Below are 23422 nucleotides of genomic sequence, written 5' to 3' on the forward strand. Positions count from 1 at the left end.
CGTGAATTTTTTTTTTCTATTTTTCTATTTATTTACCTCCAGAGATTTCCGGATCCACTGACCAATTTCACATTTATTGGCTCATAAACTCAATTAGATGTTGTTGACTCAGAAAACCTGTACAGCTACTTTCAGTACAGAGATTGATAAGGGACCTGATATCAACTTAATCTTATCAATACCCATCCCTACTTTATCGGCAGTGTAGTACAATCTGTTTTTGTCCTTGTTTTGTAGCCTGTTCTGTAGAAACCTTCTCGCCCTCTACGCTCTGCTTGTGAAAGACGCCTGGTGCTCCCAGCCCAGCGCGGCTCCAAATCTCTAGCCAGACTCTTCTCTTCTGTTGTTCCCAAATGTTGAATGAATTACCTAACTCTATACGATCCACAGAGTCTCTTTCTACTTTAAGAGAGAATTGTGGTTTGTTGGCTAGATTCTTCTACGCTACTTCAAAAAAAAAAAAACTGCATTTAAGGCCTTCTCTATGTAAAGTGATGGTAACGATAGCTTGTTATAGTCTGGTGCGATTTATTTCAGTGAGGCAGAGGAGCTGAGCAGAGCTGTGTATCTGCAGATTAACGCTGAAGCAAACCTTTAAGATGATATAAACGAACAGCAGCTGTTTTCCAAACCGCCTTCTTCATACTACATGTGAATGTAGCATGTAGTAGACACTGCGTACTGCCTACTGCTTTAGCATGTAGTATGTAGTTTTCGAAGGCGGAGCTACAGATGAGGATTTATTTATTTATTTATTTATTTATTTATTTATTTATTTATTTATTTATTTGTTTATTTTATCTTTATTAAAAATGTACTAAACAATGGGTAGATTGTGACGTTTTAGTTATTTTGTTAATCATATCATACAATAATCATCATATCTAATTTCTAATCTTACACCAAAAATTATAATGTTTATTTTAAAAAATCTGGAAGGGACTGATTTCATTTTTACAGCTGAAAAACCACTTCTATATAATCCATGTATGGTTAAAAAAAAGTTAATTATTGGTTTATATGAGCTTTAATGAAATTGTAGAACAACTCATTTCCAACTAGAAGTGACAAGATTTACTTGTGTTTATTTCTTATCACTTCACGTCTACCTCACGGACAGTCTAACGTTTATGCTGTTGTATTGTAGTTGTAATGCCGACTCATTCCACTAGATGGCAGTAATTCACTGAAACCTGCCACGCGCATTGACAAACAGCATTAGCGCTGTATATTGTGGAAAACAGAATGCCAGGTAGACTGGTAGACCCGACATCCAGGGATTTTTGGCATACTGCAGATTTTGCAAGTTTTTGCATACTGACTACTACAGGCTGGGTTTGGCTGGTTTAGCAGGCGGTTTGGAAAACAGCCCGCCTCTTCCCTCAGTAAGCGCACCCACCCAGCTCCTCCCTGGTGGCGCAGGGTTTCACCGCCATGACCGGGCCGATCTGCTGGAAGGCGGTCAGGGTGCAGTACTCGTTGCCGTACCAGGGGGCGTCCCTCTCCAGGGAGGAGTGGCTGCTGAGCCAGCACCCTGAGTCCATCTCTGTGGGACTCCCAGGTGGGGAGCTGAAGGTCAGGCTCTTCAGCGACCCCCTTGGATCCAGCAGAGGAGACATGGTGCTCACGGCGTACGGGAGGCCCAGCAGAGAGGAGTTGCAGCCCGGGTAGGTGATGTTGCTGTAGGTGCTGCCCTCCACGAAGCGATGCTGACTCTTCTCCTCCTGCACCTCCTCCTTCTTCTCCTTCACTTCTGCACACTTGGTTAGCGCGTCTATGCGGAGGGTTTCCTCTGCCTCCAGGACGTCAGCGGCGTTTTCTGGCGTAACCACCCAGCTCTGTGATCAAAGTGACATTCAGGAAACTCTTCCAAACATTACCGTGATGATCTTCTGGAAACATCTCCAACTGACCTTGAAATCTCCGTGGCAGTCCTGGTACAGGGTGTGAAAGTACGGGGCTGGGTTTGGGATGAAGGAGCTCTGCCTCCACCTGAAGCAGAGGGAACAGAAGGATAACATTAAGCTTAAACCAGCTTACTGTATCAGAGTTTAGCATGTGCTAAAGGTGAGCATCTTACTTCCTGAACGGAGCGTAGCAGAGAACCAGGACGAATGGCACCATCACAGTTAGAGCGATGAATATCTTTTTACCCAGCCCAGGCATGAACGTGTCGTCTGGGTAAAACAACGAACAGGAAAAAATATTAGAAAAACCAACATTATTCTTCTCATTCAGTCACAGTGAAAGTTTACAACCTCACCATTTACAGAAGGTGGAGTCCTCCAGTGAACCTCAGAGGACCAGCTGCTCCACTGGCCCTTGAAGAAAGCCTGGTTCGGACTGGAGCGGACTCTGGCAGAGTACTCAGTGTCGGCCAGAAACTTCTGGTCATCCACAGAAAAGTTCGTTCTGTCCGTGGTGATTAAGTAAGGCACGATCTGAAGAGGAACAAGAACATTTTGAAGCTAATTCCTCAGAATAAACATCCCAAATCCAGAAACTTTAACTTTTCAATGCAGCCGAAAACAGATAATAAGATAACTTTATCCCCTCCCACAAAATGATTCACTTTACAAGCATGAAAACCCCAACGTCTCAGGTCTGTCTTCTAGAGATATGCCTGATCCTAATCCACACTTTAAAATTAGATTATCAGCACCAGTGTAGCTTTTTCGTAGCTTTTCGAGCTTTCTGTTATTAATTTTGTAGTGATGGTGGACACTGGAGCAGCCGATAGCACTACATATGGACGGCAACTAAACTACTGTAAAAACTGACAGTTAGCTTGTTGTCACATTAGCCTAGGGATATGTCATAGCACCGGGCTGCCGATAGCACTACATATAGACAGTTACTAAACTACTGTACAAACTGACAGTTAGCTTGTCGTCACATTAGCCTACAGATACGTCAAAGCTCTGGGCTGCCGATAGCACTACATATGGATGGCAACTGAACTACTGTACAAACTGACAGTTAGCTTGTTGTCACATTAGCCTATGGATATGTCATAGCCGATAGCACTACACATGGAGGGCTACTTAACTTCTGTGTGAACTGGCTGTAGCTTGTTGTTACGTTAGCATTCAGATACACTGTAGCACCGGGTTGCTGATAGCACTACACATAGCCAGTACATAACTGTCCTGATAAATACCTTACCTCGTGGCGTTGTATTCGGTAAAAAGTTGACTTTAACAAAAAAAATTGTTGGGGAATTTTCACCTAAATTTTTAGGAATAAAATCGCTTACTGTGGCTTTAGTTAAATTAAAGCTACACTATTTGACTTTATAAAAATAAAATGTCTTCATCAGACAAAGAGTTCCTTCTTTGCTCATGTTATCTTGACCCTTACTTTGTGCTCATCTCCTCTCTTCTGGAAGCGGAGCTGATACATCAGGCTGTCAGACAGGGGGCTGAACCAGCTGTACTTCTCGTACGTGCTCCTCCAGGTGAAGTGGTGCTGACCTGACTGGTGACTCCATGTGAGGCAGCACGGTGGGTTCGGTTTAACTAGTTGAGAGAATCATTTCAGAGAAACATTTTCAGGAATGTTTGAGGTGTTTCTGAGTTTAATGTGTTCAGAGCAGACAGAGACGTCTGTTTCTCACCGTTTTTGCAAGGCTTGAACGTGCTCGTCAGCCCCTCACACTCTCCATCATTTGGGCCGTGACACAGAGAGACGTTAAAGATATCCTGCTCCATGAAGTCGCTGGTATCGTAGTCATCATCAGTCATGGGGTTGTATATTTTCACTGAACAGACGTGATCCGCTCCGTCCTTTACCAGCCTGCACTCAAACTTCTGCCTGCACAGAGACACAGTAAAGAAACACGTCTTCACATGAAAACTTTATCGACATGAAGCTGAAAGTGAGAGCCTCACTTCACATAGTGCTCTGTCACAGTGAGCCAGTAGGATCCATCAGAGCTGGAGCTGTTGGGAGGCGGCTGGATGTTCAGGGAGCAGTTGATGAGGGAGACGTAGTCACTCACACACTGAAGGCTGTGGTTGGTAGCTGGAAAACAAACACACATGGACTTCAGGAGGAGTGTGAGAAGTCAGTGAATGACCTTTGGTAACCTTTGGTCATGTGTTAAGAGCCTGACAGGGTTTTAGTTTAAATTCCTTTTATAGTTAATTTATTTTTTTCTGTATTATATTTAAACTTTTTCATGCAATTTATTACAGCTACTTTCTATAAATTTGTATATTTTTATCATTTTTTAATTGCTCCAGCTTTTCCGTCTTCTATCAACGAGAATTTGTAGTGAGTGATGAAATTTCTCGTTTTTTAAGCTAATTGCGCATGTATGTATGCAGGTCTTTTTTTGGCTCTGTTTTGTTTTTCTTTCTCCCTCTTATAAAAATTGTTTCCCTGATATCAATCGATCTTTATTTAAATAGGGGGCGCCGATTGTAAAGTTGCACACACCACAAATAACAACATTTCTCCACATTTAGCTCTAAAACATCACTTTTTCTACATATTTAGAGAAATATTTGTAAAATATATTTGTCAAATATTATAAATGTCAAATGTTTTAATTAAATGTTGAATGTCCTGATTCTAAATATTTTGCTACGTTACTAAACATTTAGTTTTCATTATAAATATTTAGTTAAGACTAAATATTTATCAGATTTTTTAATCTTTTGCAAATATTTCTAAATATTTACCAAAGTTTCTAAGTATTTTGTCAAGATGTCTAAATCTAGGGGAACGATTTCTACATATTTAGCTAATATGCAAATTCACACTCCCACCCGCCAGGTAGTACTAAAATAGAAGTTCGAGGAAGCGATTTTGAGAACGTCAAGCTCTAATTTTTCGATTTCAACCACAGGATCTTCAACAGCGACATCACAGCACTTAGTATGTTTATTTTCTAACGGCTGATTTAGCCGACTGTTTGACTTTCTTAGAATCCGCTTGGCTGGATCACTTTTTGAACTTTTATTTTGGTACCTATGGCAGGCGGGAGTGTGAATTTGCATATTAGTTAAATATTTAGAAATCATACCTCAAGATTTAGAAATCTTGACTAAATATATAGAAATCTTTGCAAAATATTTATAAAACTTTGATAAATATTTAGTCTTAACTAAATAATTAGAATGGAAACTAAATGTTTAGAAATGTAGGTAATTATTTAGAATCAGAACACTTATTTATAACATTTATAAACAATGTTCAACATTTAGATATAACATTTAGACATAACACTTAGCAATAAGATGAAATATTTACCATTTGTATATAATATATGACAAATATATTTCACAGATATTTCTCTAAATTTGCATAAACAGTGATGTTTTGGAGCTAAATGTGGAGAGGTGTTGCAGTGTGTACAACTTTACAATCAGCGCCAAATCACAACAAACGTTTTCTTAAGTTACTTTCCAAAATTATTAACAGGTCTAGACCAGTTTATGTTAACAAAATTTTATAAACAGAAACCACACATTAAGATGAGATAGGGAGTCTGTTCTCATCTCAACCCACCTTGGTTGTTTTCAAAGCTTAGCAGCGTTTGACATGAGATAAATATATATTTTAGGTTCATGTTGTTACATTCAATGATTATATTTACAAATTAATTTTCTTAATTAAGAAAAACATCTAAAAAGCTGTTGGAATTTTATGTTTTATACGTTTTAACTCGCATTTCAGCGCATTTGTCGAGTTCTGATGACGTTTAAAAAACGTGACCGGGCGCTCGTGAACTAAGCAGCTGCTGGTTCTCCTCAGCCGTTACTCCTTTTTCGCGCCAGTTTTATCTTTTACTTTCAAAGTTTTGGGTCAGACTTTAGTTTCCTCAGTCTTACCTGCCTTTTCCTGTTTTTGTCTCGTCGAATAATTAACCGGACTTCTTTCTGCGCATTGATCTGATCGTCGTCGAGAAGGTCTGTGATTAGCGCTCTCGCTAAAGTAACGTTGCGCTATAGTGACGCAGCAGACTGCTGACGTTTAAAAATTCATTGAATAGTGCTTTATTTACAAGGTGTCTCATTACCTTTAGCTTTTTGGACACCTTAGTGTGAGCAACTGACCTCTTAAATTCTCAAAGTTTCATCAGGAAGCGTTACTTGCATGGAAATGATGCTACACACATAACTTTTCTCTTTATAAAACTGTAATTTGGAATAACAGACAAGTAGATAAGCAGAAATGGGTTGATAAAGGTGTTTTTTTCAATCTAGATTTATGAATATGGGATTTATAACATAAAATAATTAATTTTACAATAAATTATGTCTTGTATAACATTTATAAAATGAACTATAACAAATTTGCAATCAATAATGAAGTTAAGTTTAGTTTTCCATAACAAATACTCTGTCACTTGAGACCAGGAAGTAGAAGAATATGTATAAAACAGATGCTGCGTTGATTCTGATCTATTCCTAGAGGTTTTGATGGATTTAAATAGAAGGATAAATGTTTTTCTTTAATTTTATTGGATAAACAGAACTTTAAAGGTAATAACCAAGCCAGCTGCCAATCAATATATATGTTTTTATTATTACACTAATCTTTTTTTTTAATTAATACCATTTATTGTTAATGTAGGTTTATTTCTCAGTGAGTCTTCTAGTGAAAAATACAGAATTAAATCTCTCTGAAAAATCTTTTTCCACTTTGCCCAACAGATATTAACTGACCTGTGACGGTGTTCCCACGCAGAGAGACGATGGCGGTAAAAATCAGCAGAGACACCATCAGTGGTCTCAGTGCAGAGCACCAAACCCTCATGTCACACGGTCCAGACATCATCCTTCATCCCCTGAGACGACTGGGTTGAGTCATCCTCCTCAGAGAGTGCTGATTGAAGACTGAGAGAGGAAGGTAGCAGTCACAGGTTTTCTATTCTGATCTCTATCGCTCTGTGGGGCTGGGTGTGGGTGTTTCTTTAAAGCTGAGCAGCTGAGGCAACGAGAGCAAGCTTCACGTTAACTGGACTTATTCTTCAGGCTCATCATCGCTTTAAAGCAGCACTGCTTTGAGATGAGGTTGATAAGATAAAAAACACAAAGTCAAGCCAAATGATTTCCCCAAAAACTTTCTTTGAAACTTTTTAGAGACTGAACATTTTCAAGGAACTAAATAAAAATATGCACAAAAATGATCTATTTTTTTCATAGTAGCAGCATGGAAAATTATCTTCATGCACTGTTATCTTGCATCTATTAAATCTGCCCAGAAACACCACCAAACATGTCCGAAATGATGACTTTTGGTGATTTGTTCAAGTTTTTTAAAATATTTCTAAGAAAACATCTTGGTTTTATGAAGATAAATCAGAAAACAAACGATTATGCAACTGAGAAGGGGAGTGTCGTGCAAAGCGAGCAGCAGCTCAGCTCTCAGGTGATCCTGTGACAGATAACAGCCCACGGTGTCTTCCTCTGAGGTTTTTAGTGATTTTGTTGATTGGAAGTTTAACACTCACTCACCCAAGTGTCGTGGTGATGGTTGGGTCACGTTTGGGTTGTTGTATAATGAAATCTGTGGTGGGTTAAGGCACAGAGCTGAAACTGTCAAGCGTCTTTACTCTGAGTTGTGTGGAGTTTTGTTTTACAGCAGAAAGTTGAGCTATGTGTGCGTGACAGGCTGCACAGCTGTTGGCTAACAAAGGTTAGAGGTTTGCAAAGACATCATTTTTAAGTCTAACTATTTCTGTCAGGATGATTGTTTGAACAGGAAACAAGAAGGTCACCACGAAGACACCCATGTCCGCCCGATGAGAGGGCTTTCAGTTTAATTTAGGATTCTGTTTTTCTGAAACATACGTCGACACTGATCAACTGACTCCACCACAGAGCTGCTCAGAGCTATTTTTAACCCCTGAAACCTGAATGACGTTTCCCTCAGTGTGAAGCAGTTTGAGCTGGTGAAAACTTGCTTGAGCAGCAGAAGCTCCTTAAAGTTTAAAGTTTTTGGACTCTTTAAATTGTGCAGGGGTTAAAACACAGATATGAGCGAGTCTATCTGCCGCGTGCTGCTTCTCTGCTGAATCTGATACGAAGAGTTCTTCAGCTTGTCTCCAGTACTTTGATAAATTTGTTTCCTTTTTTTGATAAAATGGACAGAAAACAGCTCAGACTGTGACTTTGGCGGGATGTGGTGCAGTATCTGTCCGATAGAGATCTGAAAATGAGGTTGCGGAGTTTAACTGACCAGGTTTCCTGGAAATATGTGCACAAACTTTGGCATCTGTGTAAGAAGTCACGAGAATCAAACAAACTCAGGTGTACAAACCTGCGTTCTTATAATTTCATATTACACAGGTAATGTTTATACAGTTGTAAACAAGTGGAAGATATAAAAGCAGCTTTTAACCAATACCAGGGGTCTGTAACCTTTTCTTTCATAGGAGCCATTTTTCCTCAGCTCACCTGGATTAAAGTCGTTCAGGAGCCACAAAATCTACTTTATCTTCACAAAGAAGACAAAAAGTGTATACAATTCTGTACATTGTAAAAATCAAGTGAATAATTATCTAAAAAATATTTTTTTCATACATAGTATTGCACATGTGATGTCTTACTTTTTATTTATAATAAATCTGCAAAAATGTCAAAAAAAAAATTGGAATTTAAATAAATTACTTTTTTTTCTAATGTAAAATTTCAGAATCTTTTGAAGTTTCAAATATTTAATAAAAAAATCAGAAATTCGAAAGTAACAAATCTGCAAAAGATTCAATTAATTTTGATTTTAAAAAATTGCAGTTTTCAAAAAACCTACATTTTCAAAAAAAATGGAAAAAGTAAAAGAAGAAATTTCAAAAAACTTGGAATTAAAACAATTTGCAAGACTCTTAAAACATTTTAAGTTTCAAAAAATTGCCACATTTTTGAAATTAATTTTGATGTTTAAAAAGTTTGCAGTTTTAAAAAGACCTTAATTTTGAAAAATTGCAAAAATTTAAAACGAAAACTAAAAAACTTTGAATTATAAGTTTAAAAAAATTGCCATTTTTTTTCAAGGAATTTTATATTAAATTTGATATTTAAAAAGTTTGCAGTTTTCAAAAAACTTAAATTTTGTTAAATTTGCAAAAAGTTATAAAGATGAAACTTAAAAAAACTTGGAATTTGAACAATTTGCAAGAACCATATAGTTTAAAAAAAATTTTTTTTAACAAATTGCTCAAATTTTTTGAAAAAAATTGAAATTTGAAGGGAAAATAAGCAAAAAGCTAAAAAAAGAGAAATTTCATAAAACTTGAAATTGAAATAGTTTGCTAGAATCATAAAAAAAAATTGAAGTTTCAAAAAAAATTGCCAACATTTTTTGAAGAAATTTTAAATGATTTCAATGAATTAAAAAAAAACTCAAATTATATGAAATTTTATGAAATGCAAAATTTTCAATTTTTTTGTAAGACCACTTGAATTACATGACATATATTGATAATAAGCTGGCACATTGTCAGTCAAATGAATCCATCCACACAGAATTAAAATCTGTATTTTCTTCCAGATTAGTCTTTTTGTAGATGTAGTTATCTTCCCAGGGCTGTAAAACTTGAGGTTAGCCACAGGTGCATGGAAAGTTGGTGGGCTGTTGATGTTGGGATGAAGATTCAGTTCAACAAAATGTTAACACATGATTTTATTTAGTGTCTTTAATCATCAATACCCTCTGTAAGAAAAATATAAAGTCTTTATTTCAGTGATATTTTTTAAAGCTACAAGGATCCACAGGGGTCAAAGAGCCACAGGTTGAAGACCCCTGATTAATACTGAACCTATGAGACGTGTCAGCCTGAAGTCTAGGTCTTCTTATACAAATGGTTTCATACCCACGGTCACAGAACAAGGACAGTGGGCTTCCCTGAAACCTCGAGTGTACGTTTTTTTATTGATCTGGGATCCAGTGAAGCACTTGGGGCCGACAGCAGAGAGCTCACTCACACGCCAGTTTCCCATCAAACGACGACAGCGTGATGGCGAAGGCTTGCAGCGCACACAGGGGGAAACTGTAGTCCATGGAGAAGACGTCCTGGGCCACACGTCCAAACTGCATCACGATGTAGTCCTCTGGGGAAGAGAGGACACAGACGGTTGTTAGCTAAAAGATGGAGACAGGGCGGCCATTTTTCTTTCCTCTGAAGAGCCAGGAAGAAGCAGCTCAGCAGCCAGGCCTCACCATTATCTGGGTGGATGATCTGGAAGTTCTTGACAGAGGCCTGGGTGACACGACCGTGGAAGTTCAGCACGTACGACTCCGTCTGTTCGTTCCAGTTCGGAGATTTGTTCACCAGTGTGACCAGTTTCTCTGTGTTGTTGTTGGCGTGGCGCGTCAGGAGCGTCTCCAGTTCCTGTAGCACAGAGGAAAGTCGGGTCCTGGGACTCATTTCATGTTCAGAGCTTCTGACAAACGTTAAACTGCTCAAAGGAAACTCACGTTTTTGGGACAGATGGACACTCTCTCATCGTTCTCCAACATTCCCGGGATTATCACCGTCATTTTCCTGGGACCTTTGAAGCCCAGGACGTTCGTGTCCTGCAACAAGATGAAGCCAAATCATATTAAAATTAAATTCATCGAGTCAACATAATCACTTTATTTCAAAGATGAAATCAAAGGAAAATACTTCAGGCCTGCAATCTTTCTTGTAACCAGCAGGGGGCAACAGCACTGGTTGTAAAAATTAGTTTGTATCTTAACTTGGCAAAAATTTATCCCATGTGTGTTTGAAAATGCTGCTATAATCTCTGCTTTAACACAGCAAAATGTTTATTTAGAGATTTACAGCCCCCTATGGGTCATCAACAGGAACACACAGGTTGTTTATAGGAAAATGGATGTTGTCTCTGTGACGTTGCTAATCTGTTTTGAAAAGAAACATGGTACCGTTAGAGAAATTAACTGTTCAGACAGGACACATTTTTTTGACTTGGTGTGTATGTGGTTTCTGGTACTTCCAGCACCAGCCTCAAGTGGACACTTGATGAACTGCAGATTTTAGCACTTCCTCATTGCCTCATATTTTCAGACCGGAGGTTTCTGCTTGCTTCTTGAAATAAAAACTGTAACTTCTAGTTTCAAAAAAAGACCAAAAATACAGATTTTGCATGAATTGAACAGGAGAGAAATGGACTTACGTAGCAAATCGCTGCGAGCTCTTGCCGAATGGCTTCACTCTCTTTAACGAAAGGCTTCTTCTCTGGGTTCTCGCCTCCATCAAAGACCGTGAACTTTGTACCAAAGACGTTGGACCTGAAACAAACGAGTCTTATCACAAACAGGATCAAGAGCTTTGGCTGTTTCACACGGCGCTGCAGATAAGAGGGAGGAAGTGGAGTAGCACCAACGCCTTAAAACATATGATCTACCTGGTTATGGCTCAGTCCTCTTTAAGGGACCGTGCCAGAGACCAGATAAGCACTTTTCCTGCTCTCTGCTGACTAAAGGGAAGTCGAGCAGCTGACTGCACATGCAAGGTGTGGATAATACTATTAATGATGGCTTCGTTCCAAGACCTTTGAACTGATGCCAAAGACCTGGTGTTAACGTACTGTCTAATTAAGCGTGGCTTTGTGAGGCGCTCACATGGAACATGGAAGCCTCTAGACCAAGGATCTTCAACCTGTGGCTCTTTGACTGCTTTAAAAATATATCATTTTTAGCCTTAAAAATATAGGACATTTTTGCAATTCATAAAATTTTGTACAATTTGATTTTTTTTAAATTCATTTTTATCATTTAATTTTTTTTAAACAATTTTGGCAATTTTTTGAAACTTCAAATTTTTTATGATTCTTGCAAATTGTAAAAATATCAAGTTTTTTTAAAAAAATTTCTTCTTTTTAAATTTTTGCAAATTTATTTATTTTTTTTTAGAAAACTGTGTGGGTGGATTCATTTAGCTGACAACATGTCGGCTTAATATACATGCTTGATATGTGGCAAGACATTATCAAATTCAAGTGTTCTTTCAAAAATGTTACATATTTGAAAATTGATTGAATCTTTTCTTTTTTAATGTTTTTAATTAAGAAAATTTGTAAAATTCAAATTAATTTTTTGTTTAGATTTTTTGCAATTTATTTTAATTCATTTTTTAATTTTTGCATTTTTTTTAGAATTTCAAAATATTTAGATTTTTTGCAATTTATTTAAATTTATCTATTTATTTTTTTTATTATTTTTAATTTTTTTAATTTTTTGCAAATTTATTTTAAATAAAAAACTAAGACATCATGTGTTCAATCTTATAAATAATTTTAAAAAATTGTCTCGTATATATAAGTTTTACTAGATATTTAATATGTTTAGTATTTATACACTTTTGTTTTTATTGCGAAGGTAAAGTCGATTTTTGTGGCTCCTGAATGACTTTAATCCAGATGAGCTGAGGAAAAATGGCTCCTATGACAGTAAAGTTTGCAGACTCCTGATCTATAGTGTCTGAAAAAACAGTGTCTGTGTTATTCCTGCTGTGATGAGTCATAATGTTCCTTATTTTGCGCCGTGATGATGCATTTTGAAACATGATGTGAAGAGGATGAAATCACACCACAACAGAGGATTTTTCTCTGTAGATAAGTTTTAAAAATCACACTGAAATGTTTTGATTTCATGTTGTTTTACACTTGTAAGAATCAAAGAGAGGTCAACCTCAGCTTCCCGATGTAGCAGCTCGTGTCTCTGGACAGATTGGTGGCGTCAGTGGAGATGAGGTAGTTTGACGTCTTGCATTTCTTCCTTTTTCTTCCCGCCATTAGAAACACCTTAAAGATGAAACAGAAATGTGAGGATGTTAGAGTCAATGTGCACGTTGTTTAATGATGTTTGGTGTCAGCGCCCACCCTCTTTCCGTCCTCCTTCTCCATGTGCAGGTAGTACGTCGGGTAAATGCCCTTCTCCATCCCTCTCCTGTCTCTGGTCACCCTGCACTGGATGGTCACGTCTCTGGGGGCGGGACGCAAAGCAAACTTCTCCAAATCCTCCACCGACATCGGAGACGTTGACTGAAACAAGAAAAGTAAAAAGTTAGACAAGCGTTAACATTTTCTGTGACTGTGCTGGAGCTCAGATTCCAGTTTTGTTTCTCCTCACCCTTTCATTGGACTCGCTCCCTGAAGACGAGCTCTCTCTGTAGTTTGAGTTTAAAGACGCCAGGCTGTGCGTGATTTTCTCTGATTTCTTTGCTTTTCTTTCTTTCTTCTCTTTTCCTTCCACTTTTTCCTCTTTGCTCTCGTCACTTATTTGGCACCGAGCTGAAACCAAACACATTTAACGTTAGTGTTTTTACAGCAGCTTTGGGTGATGACATAAAAAGTCACCGTATCCATATTTTCTTTTACTTGTATCGAGCTTTTTTTTCCTCTTTGGCGACTGAGGGACCGGCCTCTGGGAATCCTCCACGTCATCGTCACTTCCATCGTGTTCGTTGTCTTTTGGACCGCCTGCTGCCTCCACCTCTGCCTCCGTCTCCTGAGCCTCCTTCAGGTGCTTTTCTGCCAAAGAAGAAGAGTTAAAACAGAGATGAGTTACACTTTAAACATCAGGAAATAGATTTTACTGATAAGCTGATGAAAACTGAGTATTTTTACTTTTTTTCTCTTGTTTTGTTGTTTTATTCGTCTTCTGCTGATCCTCAGATTCCTTTGGTTTTTCCTTCTTCTTCACTTTTTTTTCCTTTTTCTCCTTTTCTTTCACTTTTTCATCACTGAGTTCAATATCTTGAAAAAAAAAAGAAATTATGGATTATTTCTAAAGCCTTTTGTTTCTTATTAAAGCAGGAAAATAATCTGAAACCGATTCACCAGGATGTGACGGGGATCTTTACCTTTGGCTTTTTCCTTCTTTACATCTTTCTTCTTTGTTTTCTTCCCCTCCAGCTGAGCATCCTCCTCCTCCTCAATCTTTGTCACCAGCTCTCCGTCGACCTCCAGGTTCATCGTCTTTGGAGCAGAAAGTTTCTCTGCAGGTGACGAACTCGCTGCTGCGCTCGGCGTCAGGTCGCATTCCCCCAGCGTGATCTCGTCCAGCGGGTTATCGTGAGCGTGCTCGACTTGATCTACAGAAACATCAGAGTCTTAGGTTGGCAGACAGAGAGGAGAGGATTGATTCTGGTCGTACTAACCAGTCAGAGAAGAGTTGCTTGGTGATTGGCTGATCAGCAGAGGCGTCTCGTCGGAGCGGGCCTTCTGCTTTCGGTTCTTCTGCTTAGCGTCTCGATTGGGAACCACCATTTGGGAATCAGCTCTCTTCTTCTGCTGCTTTTTCATGAGCAGAGTGCGCTGTGGAGGAATCATACGTCAGAAATGATTCAAAGCACGGCTTACCACCAAGAATTCACTCATCCAGTGTTATTTAACTACATGAAAATCTAAAGTTTGAGAGAAAATCCACGCAAAGTTCACAAGCCCAGGATGGAATCTGGTCATATGGTTTAAAACAAATGTGTGGTCGGAGGTCAGCTCGGGAAAAGTGACAGAGATTTAATTTTACATACATTTAATTTAATAAAAATAAACTGCTCTCCCCTTAAGTTATAGACCAGGGGTCTGCAGCCTTTACTTTCATAGGATCCACAAATCTACTCTATCTTCACAATAAAGACTGTAAAGTGGAAAAATAAGGTAAACGACTATTTAAGTGAGAGATTTTTTGAATTTATAGATGTCACAGTTTTTTTTATTTTCAATATATTTGCCAAAAATAAATGGAATTCGATTTTTTTTTTAATTTGAAAAAAATATATTTTTTGGGGAAATCTAAATAATAATTTTTTTTTTATTTCTAATTTTTTGCAAATTTTTAAAATGTCAAAAAAATAGCAAAAATTAAATATTTTCTTAATTATAAAATAATAAAATAATGTGATAAATATGCAAAAAAAAAAAAAATTTGCAACCAGTTAATAAATGTCAATTTGCAAAAAAATTAAAAACTCCAGAGCTGCAGGTTAAAGACCCTTGTTCATGTTAGTTGTTTTAACGTCTGTGTCTGTGGCGTTGATCATGTGTCAGAATTAATAACTGTTGTCATGGATTTTGACCAATCAGAAATAAGAAGGCATAGCTGTCATATATTCATAACATTATATATAAAGTATGCACTGATTTTCTCCTTTTCTGCTGATCTTGATCAGGTTTGTTATCTTGAACACACCTCACACAGAGACTAAACTGACATGAAGATTAGGAGTGGCTCCAACAGCAGGTGGCTCTGACACAGACAGCTCTGACCTGATGAGACTCCAGGAAGGCTCTGCTTCACTTTAACTGCTCATGACCTAATTCATGAGGAAAAGTTTCAGTGAGTGTTTTCTCTGCCAGCCTGAGGCCTTTGGTAATGACAAGCATCTAACATTTAATTCAACACAGACTCAAAAGCCTGCACTTGGTAACACCTGTTTGAAAGTGGCCAATGTTTTAAAATATGGGATAAGATTGATTAAATTAGATTAGATTAACAGTTGGGATCAGACATTACCAAAGGAAAACTGGAGAAATTTGTACTATTATGGGAACCATATATGTAAATGATAGATTCTGAAACAGGGACATGACATTAAAACTAGTTTTTTTTGTTTATCTGTATATTTATTTTTTTATTCATTTTTTAATTCATTTTGTCTTTCTGTACGCATAGGTATGTGTATGGATGTATATTTATGTATGTAGGTTTATGTAAAGGGTTATGTGCATATGTGCTTCTATGCATATATGTATGAACATGATGCGCAGGTTTATGTATGTATATGGTACAGGTGTACATATATTTATGTCATTTGATGCAAATCTACTTTATATGATTAGGTAAAATAATAATGGAATTTGATTTTTTTTTTAATTTCATTAAATTGTTTTTTTTTTTGGGAAAATTTTGGACATATTAATTTTTGAAATTTCTGAATTTTTGCTCGTCTTTAAAAGTTAAAAATCTGCAAAAAATATATATTTTTAATAAAAATTAATAAAGATAATAAATATGAAAAAAAAAACGTTAAATATAAATTTAAAAAAAAATCTGCAAAATTTTCAAACAATTTTGAAATTTTAAAAACAGAATAGATTACTTGAATTTGATCACATTTATTTAGTATATCACTCAGTTTAAGCCAGCATATTGGAAGTTAAATAAATCCATCAACACAGAATTAAAATTGTGTGTTTGGATGTTTGTATTTTGATTTATGTTTTTTGATGCTATGCACTCTGTTTACCTTTCATTGTAAAAAAACAAAAACAAACAAAAAAAAGATTAACATTGTAGTTGACCGTTTCACCACTCGATGTCACTGTTATAAATTAATGTGGATTCATAAATATCACTGTGTTCCAAGAACAGTGATATTAATTCATATTATATTAATTTATATATTATTGATATTACATAATAATAATATATTAAATTGTATAATAAATACATTATAAATAAAGTTTATCATTATTTGCACAGCTTTATGTAAATTAGTAAGTAAACTTAAGTTATAAACTAGTTCCAAGTTGTGGTCTGGGGTGGACTTGAGGCTTCACCCGAATTTAAGATGTGGGTCAGAGCAGGTGCTAAAGGTCACAGGTCTGTTTAACAGAAAGATTTAAATTACATAATCTGGTAAATAATCCTAACACCGTCTAAAATAAACCAGGACTCCTCCAATAACCTGTTAATAACACCAAACATCTATCCGTGCTACTGTACCTGGTTGTCCAGCTTCTGCTGACGAATATCCGGCTCCTCCATGCCCGGGTCAGATCAGCTGGTGTCTTCAGGAGTGATTAGATTAATGAAGGTGTTTAAATCAACAGGGGGAAATCCAGCCTCAAAATGTGATGCTCCTGTCCGTCATGTCTCCCTCATAAAGGCAGAAATGAAAATGTCTCAGCGTTTGTGATTGTGGCACCCTGCTCCATCCAGCAGCCTGTCCACCTGCCTGCAGCAGAAGGCAAAGTGGATTAGGAGGGATAATGTTCTTAAACTGCGCTGCTCGGCTCAGCCAGCGTGGACAAGAAGTCTCGGGGGTGAGGTCAGTTTTCTGTGGCTGCTGTGTGGACATGAGGAAGTCTGGTTTGTTAGGAGTGAGCGGGAATGTGAAGCCCGTCACTACTTTTACTACAAGTGAGCTGAGCATCACTGAACACTTACCCCGGAGAGAGGAGGCCAAGGCGGAAGTGTCTGCGGCAGACCCTCCGAGCAACAACCGATGAACTGAACCAGCATGTACCGACAAAGTGACCTACTGTCTTTCTTTGTTTTTAACAAGCCCCTTCAAAGTTAACAGGAAGTCCAAGGAAACATCTAAAACAGATGCTTAGTGCGCTCATTCCTGTTTATCTCATTGCCATAGAAACAGGCTCATGATAAAAAAATGAATAAAAAAAGATAAAATATACTTTATTGATCCCCGAAGGGAAATTCATGATAGTCACAAATATGTAATTCCTGTCGGTTTAATCTACACTGACGAGCTTGTCCTGGTTTGTTTTTCATTGCAATGATCCTATTATGATCTTTAATTTTTAATTTTTAAATTTAAATTTTATTTTTTAGTTAAATTTACATGTTCTAGATGTTTCGTTTGGTTACCCAAACCTGCTTTAAATTAGCTTAATCTTTACGTTTTATTTACAGTACGGAAAATGCACCTAGCTTTTTAAATAAACCACTACAACAAGATACAGGAGTGCAAAATTCCATAAAAGCAGGTGGAGACTTACCATGTATCACAGACACTAAAACAATACCTTAAAAAGCTGCTAGCAAACATTAGCCTACTTAGCTTTTTTCATCGTCTTTTTTTTTTTTCAATTCTAAAAATAATTTTAAAAAAAAGACGTATTCCATACAACATCGATATTTATATATTTTCATTTTGTAACAACTAAATTAAATTGAGTGATATCATTTTATTTATTATTATTATTATTTTAGAATTTTTCGCAACCTTGTTCCCCTATGAACAGGAAACCGTCTATGGGCGGGGCTTGTGGTAGAGTGTTGCTAGGATACAGTGTTCCAACCAAACAGGAAGTGGTTCCTTTGCGTTTTGGTCAACAAAAAGTTTTTTTTAAAGACTCCTTTTTTTATAACACTTTATTTTTTTTAACGTCGCCGTTTGGTCAAAGGTATTGTGTTTGTATCTTTGTCCATCAGAGCGTGTGCCCTACGTAAAATCAGGTCAATATTAAAATAAACCTGAGAAATGGATGCAAAAATCCAGGTAGGCTAAAACAGTTAAAGAAAAGATGTTCAGTAGTGTGATAAACCGCCTCAAATAATAATTAAGCCTGTATGTGAAGCAAACGTTGTTTTATTGTGCAGGTAGCCCTACCACAGGCCCACAGAGCTAAAGTCATGCTATGGTAAGAACAGTATACTGCAGCTTTTTTACTTTCCCTTAATTCACTGACCTAAATATCCCTACATTAATGTCTTGTGTATTTCCAGGACAGATGTCAGCTACCATGACATGGAGCAGATTGACAGGATGCACTCTCCCTCTGATCTGAAGAGGTTTCAGTTTTTGATGTACTATTTAACCATCTCTCTCAGCCAAACACTTTCCTCTGACTTCCTCTCTTATATTTCAGCACTTTAAGCCATGTGTTTGGGGTTGACCTGCCTGAACCTAAAAGAGAAGCTCTGCTGGCGCTGTATGTCCACACTGTGCTGTTTAGCAGAGAGAAAAACTTCAACAAGGAACAAACTTCAGCTCTGTTATCTATTATCAAGTCAGTCCATGAGGCTAACACTGGCAAGTAATCGCGAAATATCATTCAGTTTATTTTTTTAAATCAAGATGAATCCATATAAATATTCTCCCTTTCCATAAGGATGTGTTTGATGCTGTTTCTTGCAGAGACGCCCCTGAACAACATAGAAGAGTGCTTCACATACTGCAAGGAGCTACTTTTCTGTCACTCAATCAGGGTTTGTAAACATTTTTAATTAATGTAATATTATTTCACCTACCATAACATGCACTAAATGTGTCTGTGTGTTTACTCACTTCAGCGCCCGCCCTTCAGTATCAACCTCTTCAGCCCTGAGGAGGCAGACTTGATCATTAAGCACATTTATAACGGCTACATAAGGCACTACAAAGTCTACAAATACATTTTTACTCCACAGGTGAGTCTGCGAAAAAATCGTTTACATTTCTGAACAAGTTTCTCTGTCATTTGGAGATTATGAAGGGCTCTGTTATTTCCACAGGTTAAACTGGATTTGTATTTGACTTACTCCGACAGCTCAAATCAGGATGGATCAAATGTGGAGGATCCATCTTTTGAGGGTAAAGACTGCAGAATATTATTTTATTGTTTAGGCTTAGACAGATTTATTTTTATCATTTAGGAGTGAAGAGACAGTAAAATGTTCATCTAATCTTAATTTCTCTTCCTCTCTTTCACCAGATGCCGAAAATATGCAGGAACCAGTTGGAGAAGAACCAGAAGCCGACAGCTCTGACACACCAGAGAGACCCAACACAGAGCCAGAGGACGCCACAACCAGTCCCTGAATCCCCACAGCCCAAAAACACCAGGTCCACTCACACGTGTTTTATTGTTAATAAATCTTTATACTTTTAAAACAAAAACAATAAAATGTACATCTGCATTTTTAAATTACAGGCAGGCACTTTTAGGGAAAGTGCAACATGTGGAACCAAAGGACCGAGTATGGAATGGTGTTTAGTTTTACTGGAAATACAGTCATATATAGTCTTCACAGTTAGTGTAGGTACATTTTTCTAATGAGGGATGTTTTCATGCATAACAGCAACATGATCCTTTAACAAAAACACTCCCCAATACAATAATTTATTGTTAAACACAAGATATTTCAAACTAAATTTACACTGGAATATCTGAAATCTGAGCCTCTTCCAACTGAATCATGTGTTAAATAATTAATCACAGTGCTGTAACGTCCACTTCAGCCACACAGTGTTCATAAAAAACTCTCCTCTGCTTAAACTGACTTTAAAATGAAAAATCCTAAATATACAGAGTACAATGAGTATTTTTTTAATGATTGTGCAATGTGTCCTTAACTGCAAACACGATGACCTGACAACTTTCAAGCAGCCACAAACTGAGATCGAGGGGCAGATGAGGAGCATCAACTTGTACATGCTTATCGTAAACTCAACCACGCTGTGCATTAAGGCGTTCAAACCTCCGGGTCCCTGAAACCGCGCTCAGTAACATGACATGAGAAACACTCACATGACAACACGTGCTCAAGTTCAAAAAACAACCAAGGTGGTGAGGAATGAGGTGGAGCTCTTATGTTTCAAACTCCTCCAGGCCCAGCAGCATGATCTTAGCCGTGTTCTGGAAGAGCGCGGCCCGGTTCTGCTGCTCCCCTTTCTTTACCCAGTGCCCGTAGATGCGGAAGGCGCAGCCGTCGATGAGTTTGCGCACGCCGCGGAGGGAGTAGGGATCTCTGGCCAACACCTCCCGAGTCAGCGGACGAACCCTTCGGTACCGACTGTACATCCTGATGCAGGCGAGCACGCTGATGATCAGCACCTGAGGAGGAGAGACGGGAGAGAAGATGAAAACAGACTTTTCTTTTTTAATGAACAGCCTGTTTATTCTAAACCAGCTACCAATGAAAGTCAGTATCATTCCTCACCCTAAAAGTCTTCCTCGGACTGAAGAGCCGCACGTCCTCCTTCTGGTACTGCCTGAAGAAACAATGAGCTAAGGCTTGTTCTGCAGTTAGACGGGCAGCTGGGTCCACCACGAGAAGCCTGGATATCTGAGCAACACGAGCAGAATCATTAACAACTTCTAGCTTCTGTAAAAATAACGTCTTACATAGAGGTCTGCAACTCTTCACAATAAAAACAATGAAGTGTACAAATTCTAAACATAGTTAAAATCTAGTAAATAATAACTGCATGAAAAGTTTTTTTTACAAAAGAAATTGTACATGTGATGTCTGGGTTTTTTATTTTAAATAAATTAGCAAAAATGTCAAGAAATTTAGAAATTTGAAAAAAAATTGTAAAAAATATCCAAGATTTTTAATGTTTCTAAATTTTAAAAAACAAAATAAAAATTGGAAATGTAACAAATTTTTTAAAAAGCGAATACATTTTGATCTTGAAAAATGTTTGCAAAATTTTCAAAAAGAAACATCTTTGAAATATTGAAAATTTGCAAAAAGTAAAAAAAAGAAATTGCAAAAAAAAAAAAATTAAACAATCTTAAAAATGTTTTATATTTAAAAAAAAAACGTGTTGAAGAAATTTTAAGTCTTAAAATTTTGCAAAAATTAAAAAAATCTGAAGTTTTAATAATTTGCAAAAAAAAAAATTAATTCATGATATGCAATTAATTAGTGTCAGTGATACCCTCTGTAACAAAAATAAAAATTCTTCATTCAAAAAAAAAAATTTTTTAAGCCACAAGGAGCCACTGGCTCCAGAGCCGCAGGTTGCAGAATGTTGATCTAAGGTGTATCGGTCTTACCAGATCTTTAACAGTGTCAGACCGATCATCCCACTCTGGGGAGTTAAACTGGTAGCGACCCTCCATGATCATCCTGAGCATCAGCATCTGTTTACGATGCCAAAATGGCGGTGAGCCGGCCAACAAGGTGAACAGGATTACTCCACAGGCCCAGCTTTAAGAAAAAAGAACCAACACAAGAAAGGAGGACTTTAAAATACTATAACGGTGATTTGTAAATGCATACTGATGTAGCAGGAAAGGAAATACTTACAGATCCACCTCTTTGCTGTAGCCTGGGTGCATTTCATCCATTGAGCATTTTAAAATCTCAGGGGCCAAATAACCAGGCGTTCCACAAAGCTCTTAAAGGGACAAACAGAAAGAATATATTGATTCAACTTTTAATTTGTACAAATGAAATACAGAACATTTATCAACAAGTGTCATTGTTTCCTTTACAGCAGTACCTCTAAGTTTTTCTCCAGGTTGTAGCTGCACTGAGAAACCAAAATCAGACAGTTTGATGTGTCCATGATCGTCCAGGAGGATATTCTCAGGTTTTAAATCCCGGTGGACGATGTTGAGAGAGTGGAGGTACTGCACAGCCTCCAGCAGAGCTCGCATTATGCTCCTGCAGAACAGAGAGTTGCACAAAATGCAATGACCTTCGCTTGGCTTCTTCCAATAAGCTGACAGGATGTGGGGTGCTGGTACTCACCTGGTTTCCTTCTCGCTCAAAGTGACTTTTTCTGTGAGGTAGTCAAACAGCTCTCCGCGCCTCATGCTGAAAGAAACAAAAGACTTACATTGTTCTTCATTTTTAATTATTTAATTTGAGGATGACAGCATTTTTGTTTCCATACTCACAGGTCAAACACCAAAAATATGAACGTTGTGGATTCATATGAATCAATGAGAGTGACTGTAAGGGGATAAACAAGACAAAATAGGTTTCAACACTTTGTGAATGTCAAAAGCACAAGTTTTATGCACAATCAGAACCAATAGAGTGTAATTCCAACATACTGATTGAGGAGTGCCCCTTCACCATGTTGAGGAGCTGGATCTCTTTCAGGGTGGAGGATTTCACCTCCTCCAGCTGCTGATCCGTCATCTTCTCTGCTGTGATCTCAATGATCTTCACTGCCAGCTCCTGACCCGTGTGTCGGTGCATACATCTTCGCACCACGCTGCTCACACCCCTGAAACAGAAAACACACAGGATGCAGTATGGGTTTTTATTTTTCATCACAATGAAACGTTGGACTCCATCCTCACTGACTCACCTGCCAATCACCTCCTTGGGGTCATACTTCTGGTAAAACTCCTTGGCTCCTACCCAGTCAGGTAGCTCATCTCCTACAACTATGTCCTTGGTCATTATGCCAGGTGTTAAATCTGCAACAAACACAAGGCAGTCAAATAAAATGTGCTTTATAAGGCGTAAATACCCTCTATGGGTGCTGCATGATGTGTAACAGGAACTGCTTACCACTATCAAGGAAGTGTGTTGTTTTACCTCGTTAAACGCAGTTAAGCAGTTAATTTCAGACATTAGCTTACGACATACACTTCCCGCTTTTATAATATGTGTTGAAGTACCCTTGTCCCATCATACCGTATAGCTAGCTGTGTCTTTCATGTGGCCTTGCTGCAGCAGCAGGTTCACTGACCGATAAGGAAGCTACTCACCATGTATGCTATCAAACAGGCAGAGGGAAGGAGGACGCCGACGAAGGAATCAGTCAAATAATGCCATGTTAACACGAATTATCTATCACAGAGCCTTACCAAATCAAAAGTTAGCCACAGGCTACCCTAACAGAGATAGAAAGTCGCCGGACAGTGTTTACATTCTGGTCACATTCCTGACAACAGCCTGTAGCTGCTAACACAGGCTGTTGTAGTACTGCCCCCATGTGGCCGGAGTAAATACTGCAGCACAGAAACAGTTGACGCTGTGTCATAGTTGAGGG

General features: G+C 37.8%; 4 protein-coding genes across 8 annotated transcripts; 1 reads left to right on the top strand and 3 right to left on the bottom strand.

Annotated features, from left to right (window-relative positions):
* Nucleotides 1-1019: 1019 nt before the first annotated feature.
* LOC141784814 (interleukin-21 receptor) lies at nucleotides 1020-6801 on the bottom strand. Its single transcript, XM_074662707.1, has 8 exons — nucleotides 6675-6801; nucleotides 3891-4023; nucleotides 3617-3813; nucleotides 3361-3518; nucleotides 2264-2441; nucleotides 2081-2177; nucleotides 1914-1992; nucleotides 1020-1838 (listed from the first exon to the last, which is right to left on the bottom strand). The coding sequence occupies exons 1-8, from the start codon at nucleotides 6784-6786 to the stop codon at nucleotides 1383-1385; spliced, it is 1410 nt and encodes a 469-aa protein (XP_074518808.1). The 5' UTR covers nucleotides 6787-6801; the 3' UTR covers nucleotides 1020-1382.
* cfap119 (cilia and flagella associated protein 119) lies at nucleotides 6781-19604 on the top strand. 5 transcript variants are annotated; one of them, XM_074662710.1, is made up of 8 exons: nucleotides 6784-6858; nucleotides 18301-18341; nucleotides 18427-18492; nucleotides 18570-18733; nucleotides 18839-18909; nucleotides 18994-19110; nucleotides 19195-19273; nucleotides 19395-19604. In XM_074662710.1, the coding sequence occupies exons 2-8, from the start codon at nucleotides 18334-18336 to the stop codon at nucleotides 19499-19501; spliced, it is 612 nt and encodes a 203-aa protein (XP_074518811.1). In that variant the 5' UTR covers nucleotides 6784-6858; nucleotides 18301-18333; the 3' UTR covers nucleotides 19502-19604. The 5 variants fall into 5 exon arrangements, with proteins under 5 accessions (XP_074518814.1, XP_074518811.1, XP_074518813.1 ...); XM_074662712.1 differs by having other exon boundaries at nucleotides 18432-18492; XM_074662709.1 differs by lacking the exon at nucleotides 6784-6858 and adding an exon at nucleotides 18006-18199.
* Nucleotides 9736-17151, bottom strand: LOC141784817 (tubby protein homolog). The gene is made up of 13 exons (XM_074662715.1): nucleotides 17125-17151; nucleotides 16681-16912; nucleotides 14114-14270; nucleotides 13817-14047; nucleotides 13581-13709; nucleotides 13332-13484; nucleotides 13084-13244; nucleotides 12834-12995; nucleotides 12643-12755; nucleotides 11127-11241; nucleotides 10426-10524; nucleotides 10168-10339; nucleotides 9736-10058 (listed from the first exon to the last, which is right to left on the bottom strand). The coding sequence occupies exons 2-13, from the start codon at nucleotides 16720-16722 to the stop codon at nucleotides 9925-9927; spliced, it is 1668 nt and encodes a 555-aa protein (XP_074518816.1). The 5' UTR covers nucleotides 16723-16912; nucleotides 17125-17151; the 3' UTR covers nucleotides 9736-9924.
* phkg2 (phosphorylase kinase, gamma 2 (testis)) lies at nucleotides 19541-23360 on the bottom strand. Its single transcript, XM_074662708.1, has 10 exons — nucleotides 23139-23360; nucleotides 22733-22844; nucleotides 22473-22648; nucleotides 22314-22368; nucleotides 22165-22230; nucleotides 21914-22077; nucleotides 21718-21808; nucleotides 21465-21618; nucleotides 20623-20748; nucleotides 19541-20516 (listed from the first exon to the last, which is right to left on the bottom strand). The coding sequence occupies exons 2-10, from the start codon at nucleotides 22825-22827 to the stop codon at nucleotides 20271-20273; spliced, it is 1173 nt and encodes a 390-aa protein (XP_074518809.1). The 5' UTR covers nucleotides 22828-22844; nucleotides 23139-23360; the 3' UTR covers nucleotides 19541-20270.
* Between the last annotated feature and the right edge of the window lie 62 nt (nucleotides 23361-23422).

This window comes from Halichoeres trimaculatus, unplaced genomic scaffold (genome assembly GCF_033239565.1).
Source record: "Halichoeres trimaculatus isolate MK-OKI-2021-1 unplaced genomic scaffold, fHalTri1.1 fHalTri1_scaffold_23, whole genome shotgun sequence".
Lineage (NCBI taxonomy): Eukaryota > Metazoa > Chordata > Actinopteri > Labriformes > Labridae > Halichoeres > Halichoeres trimaculatus.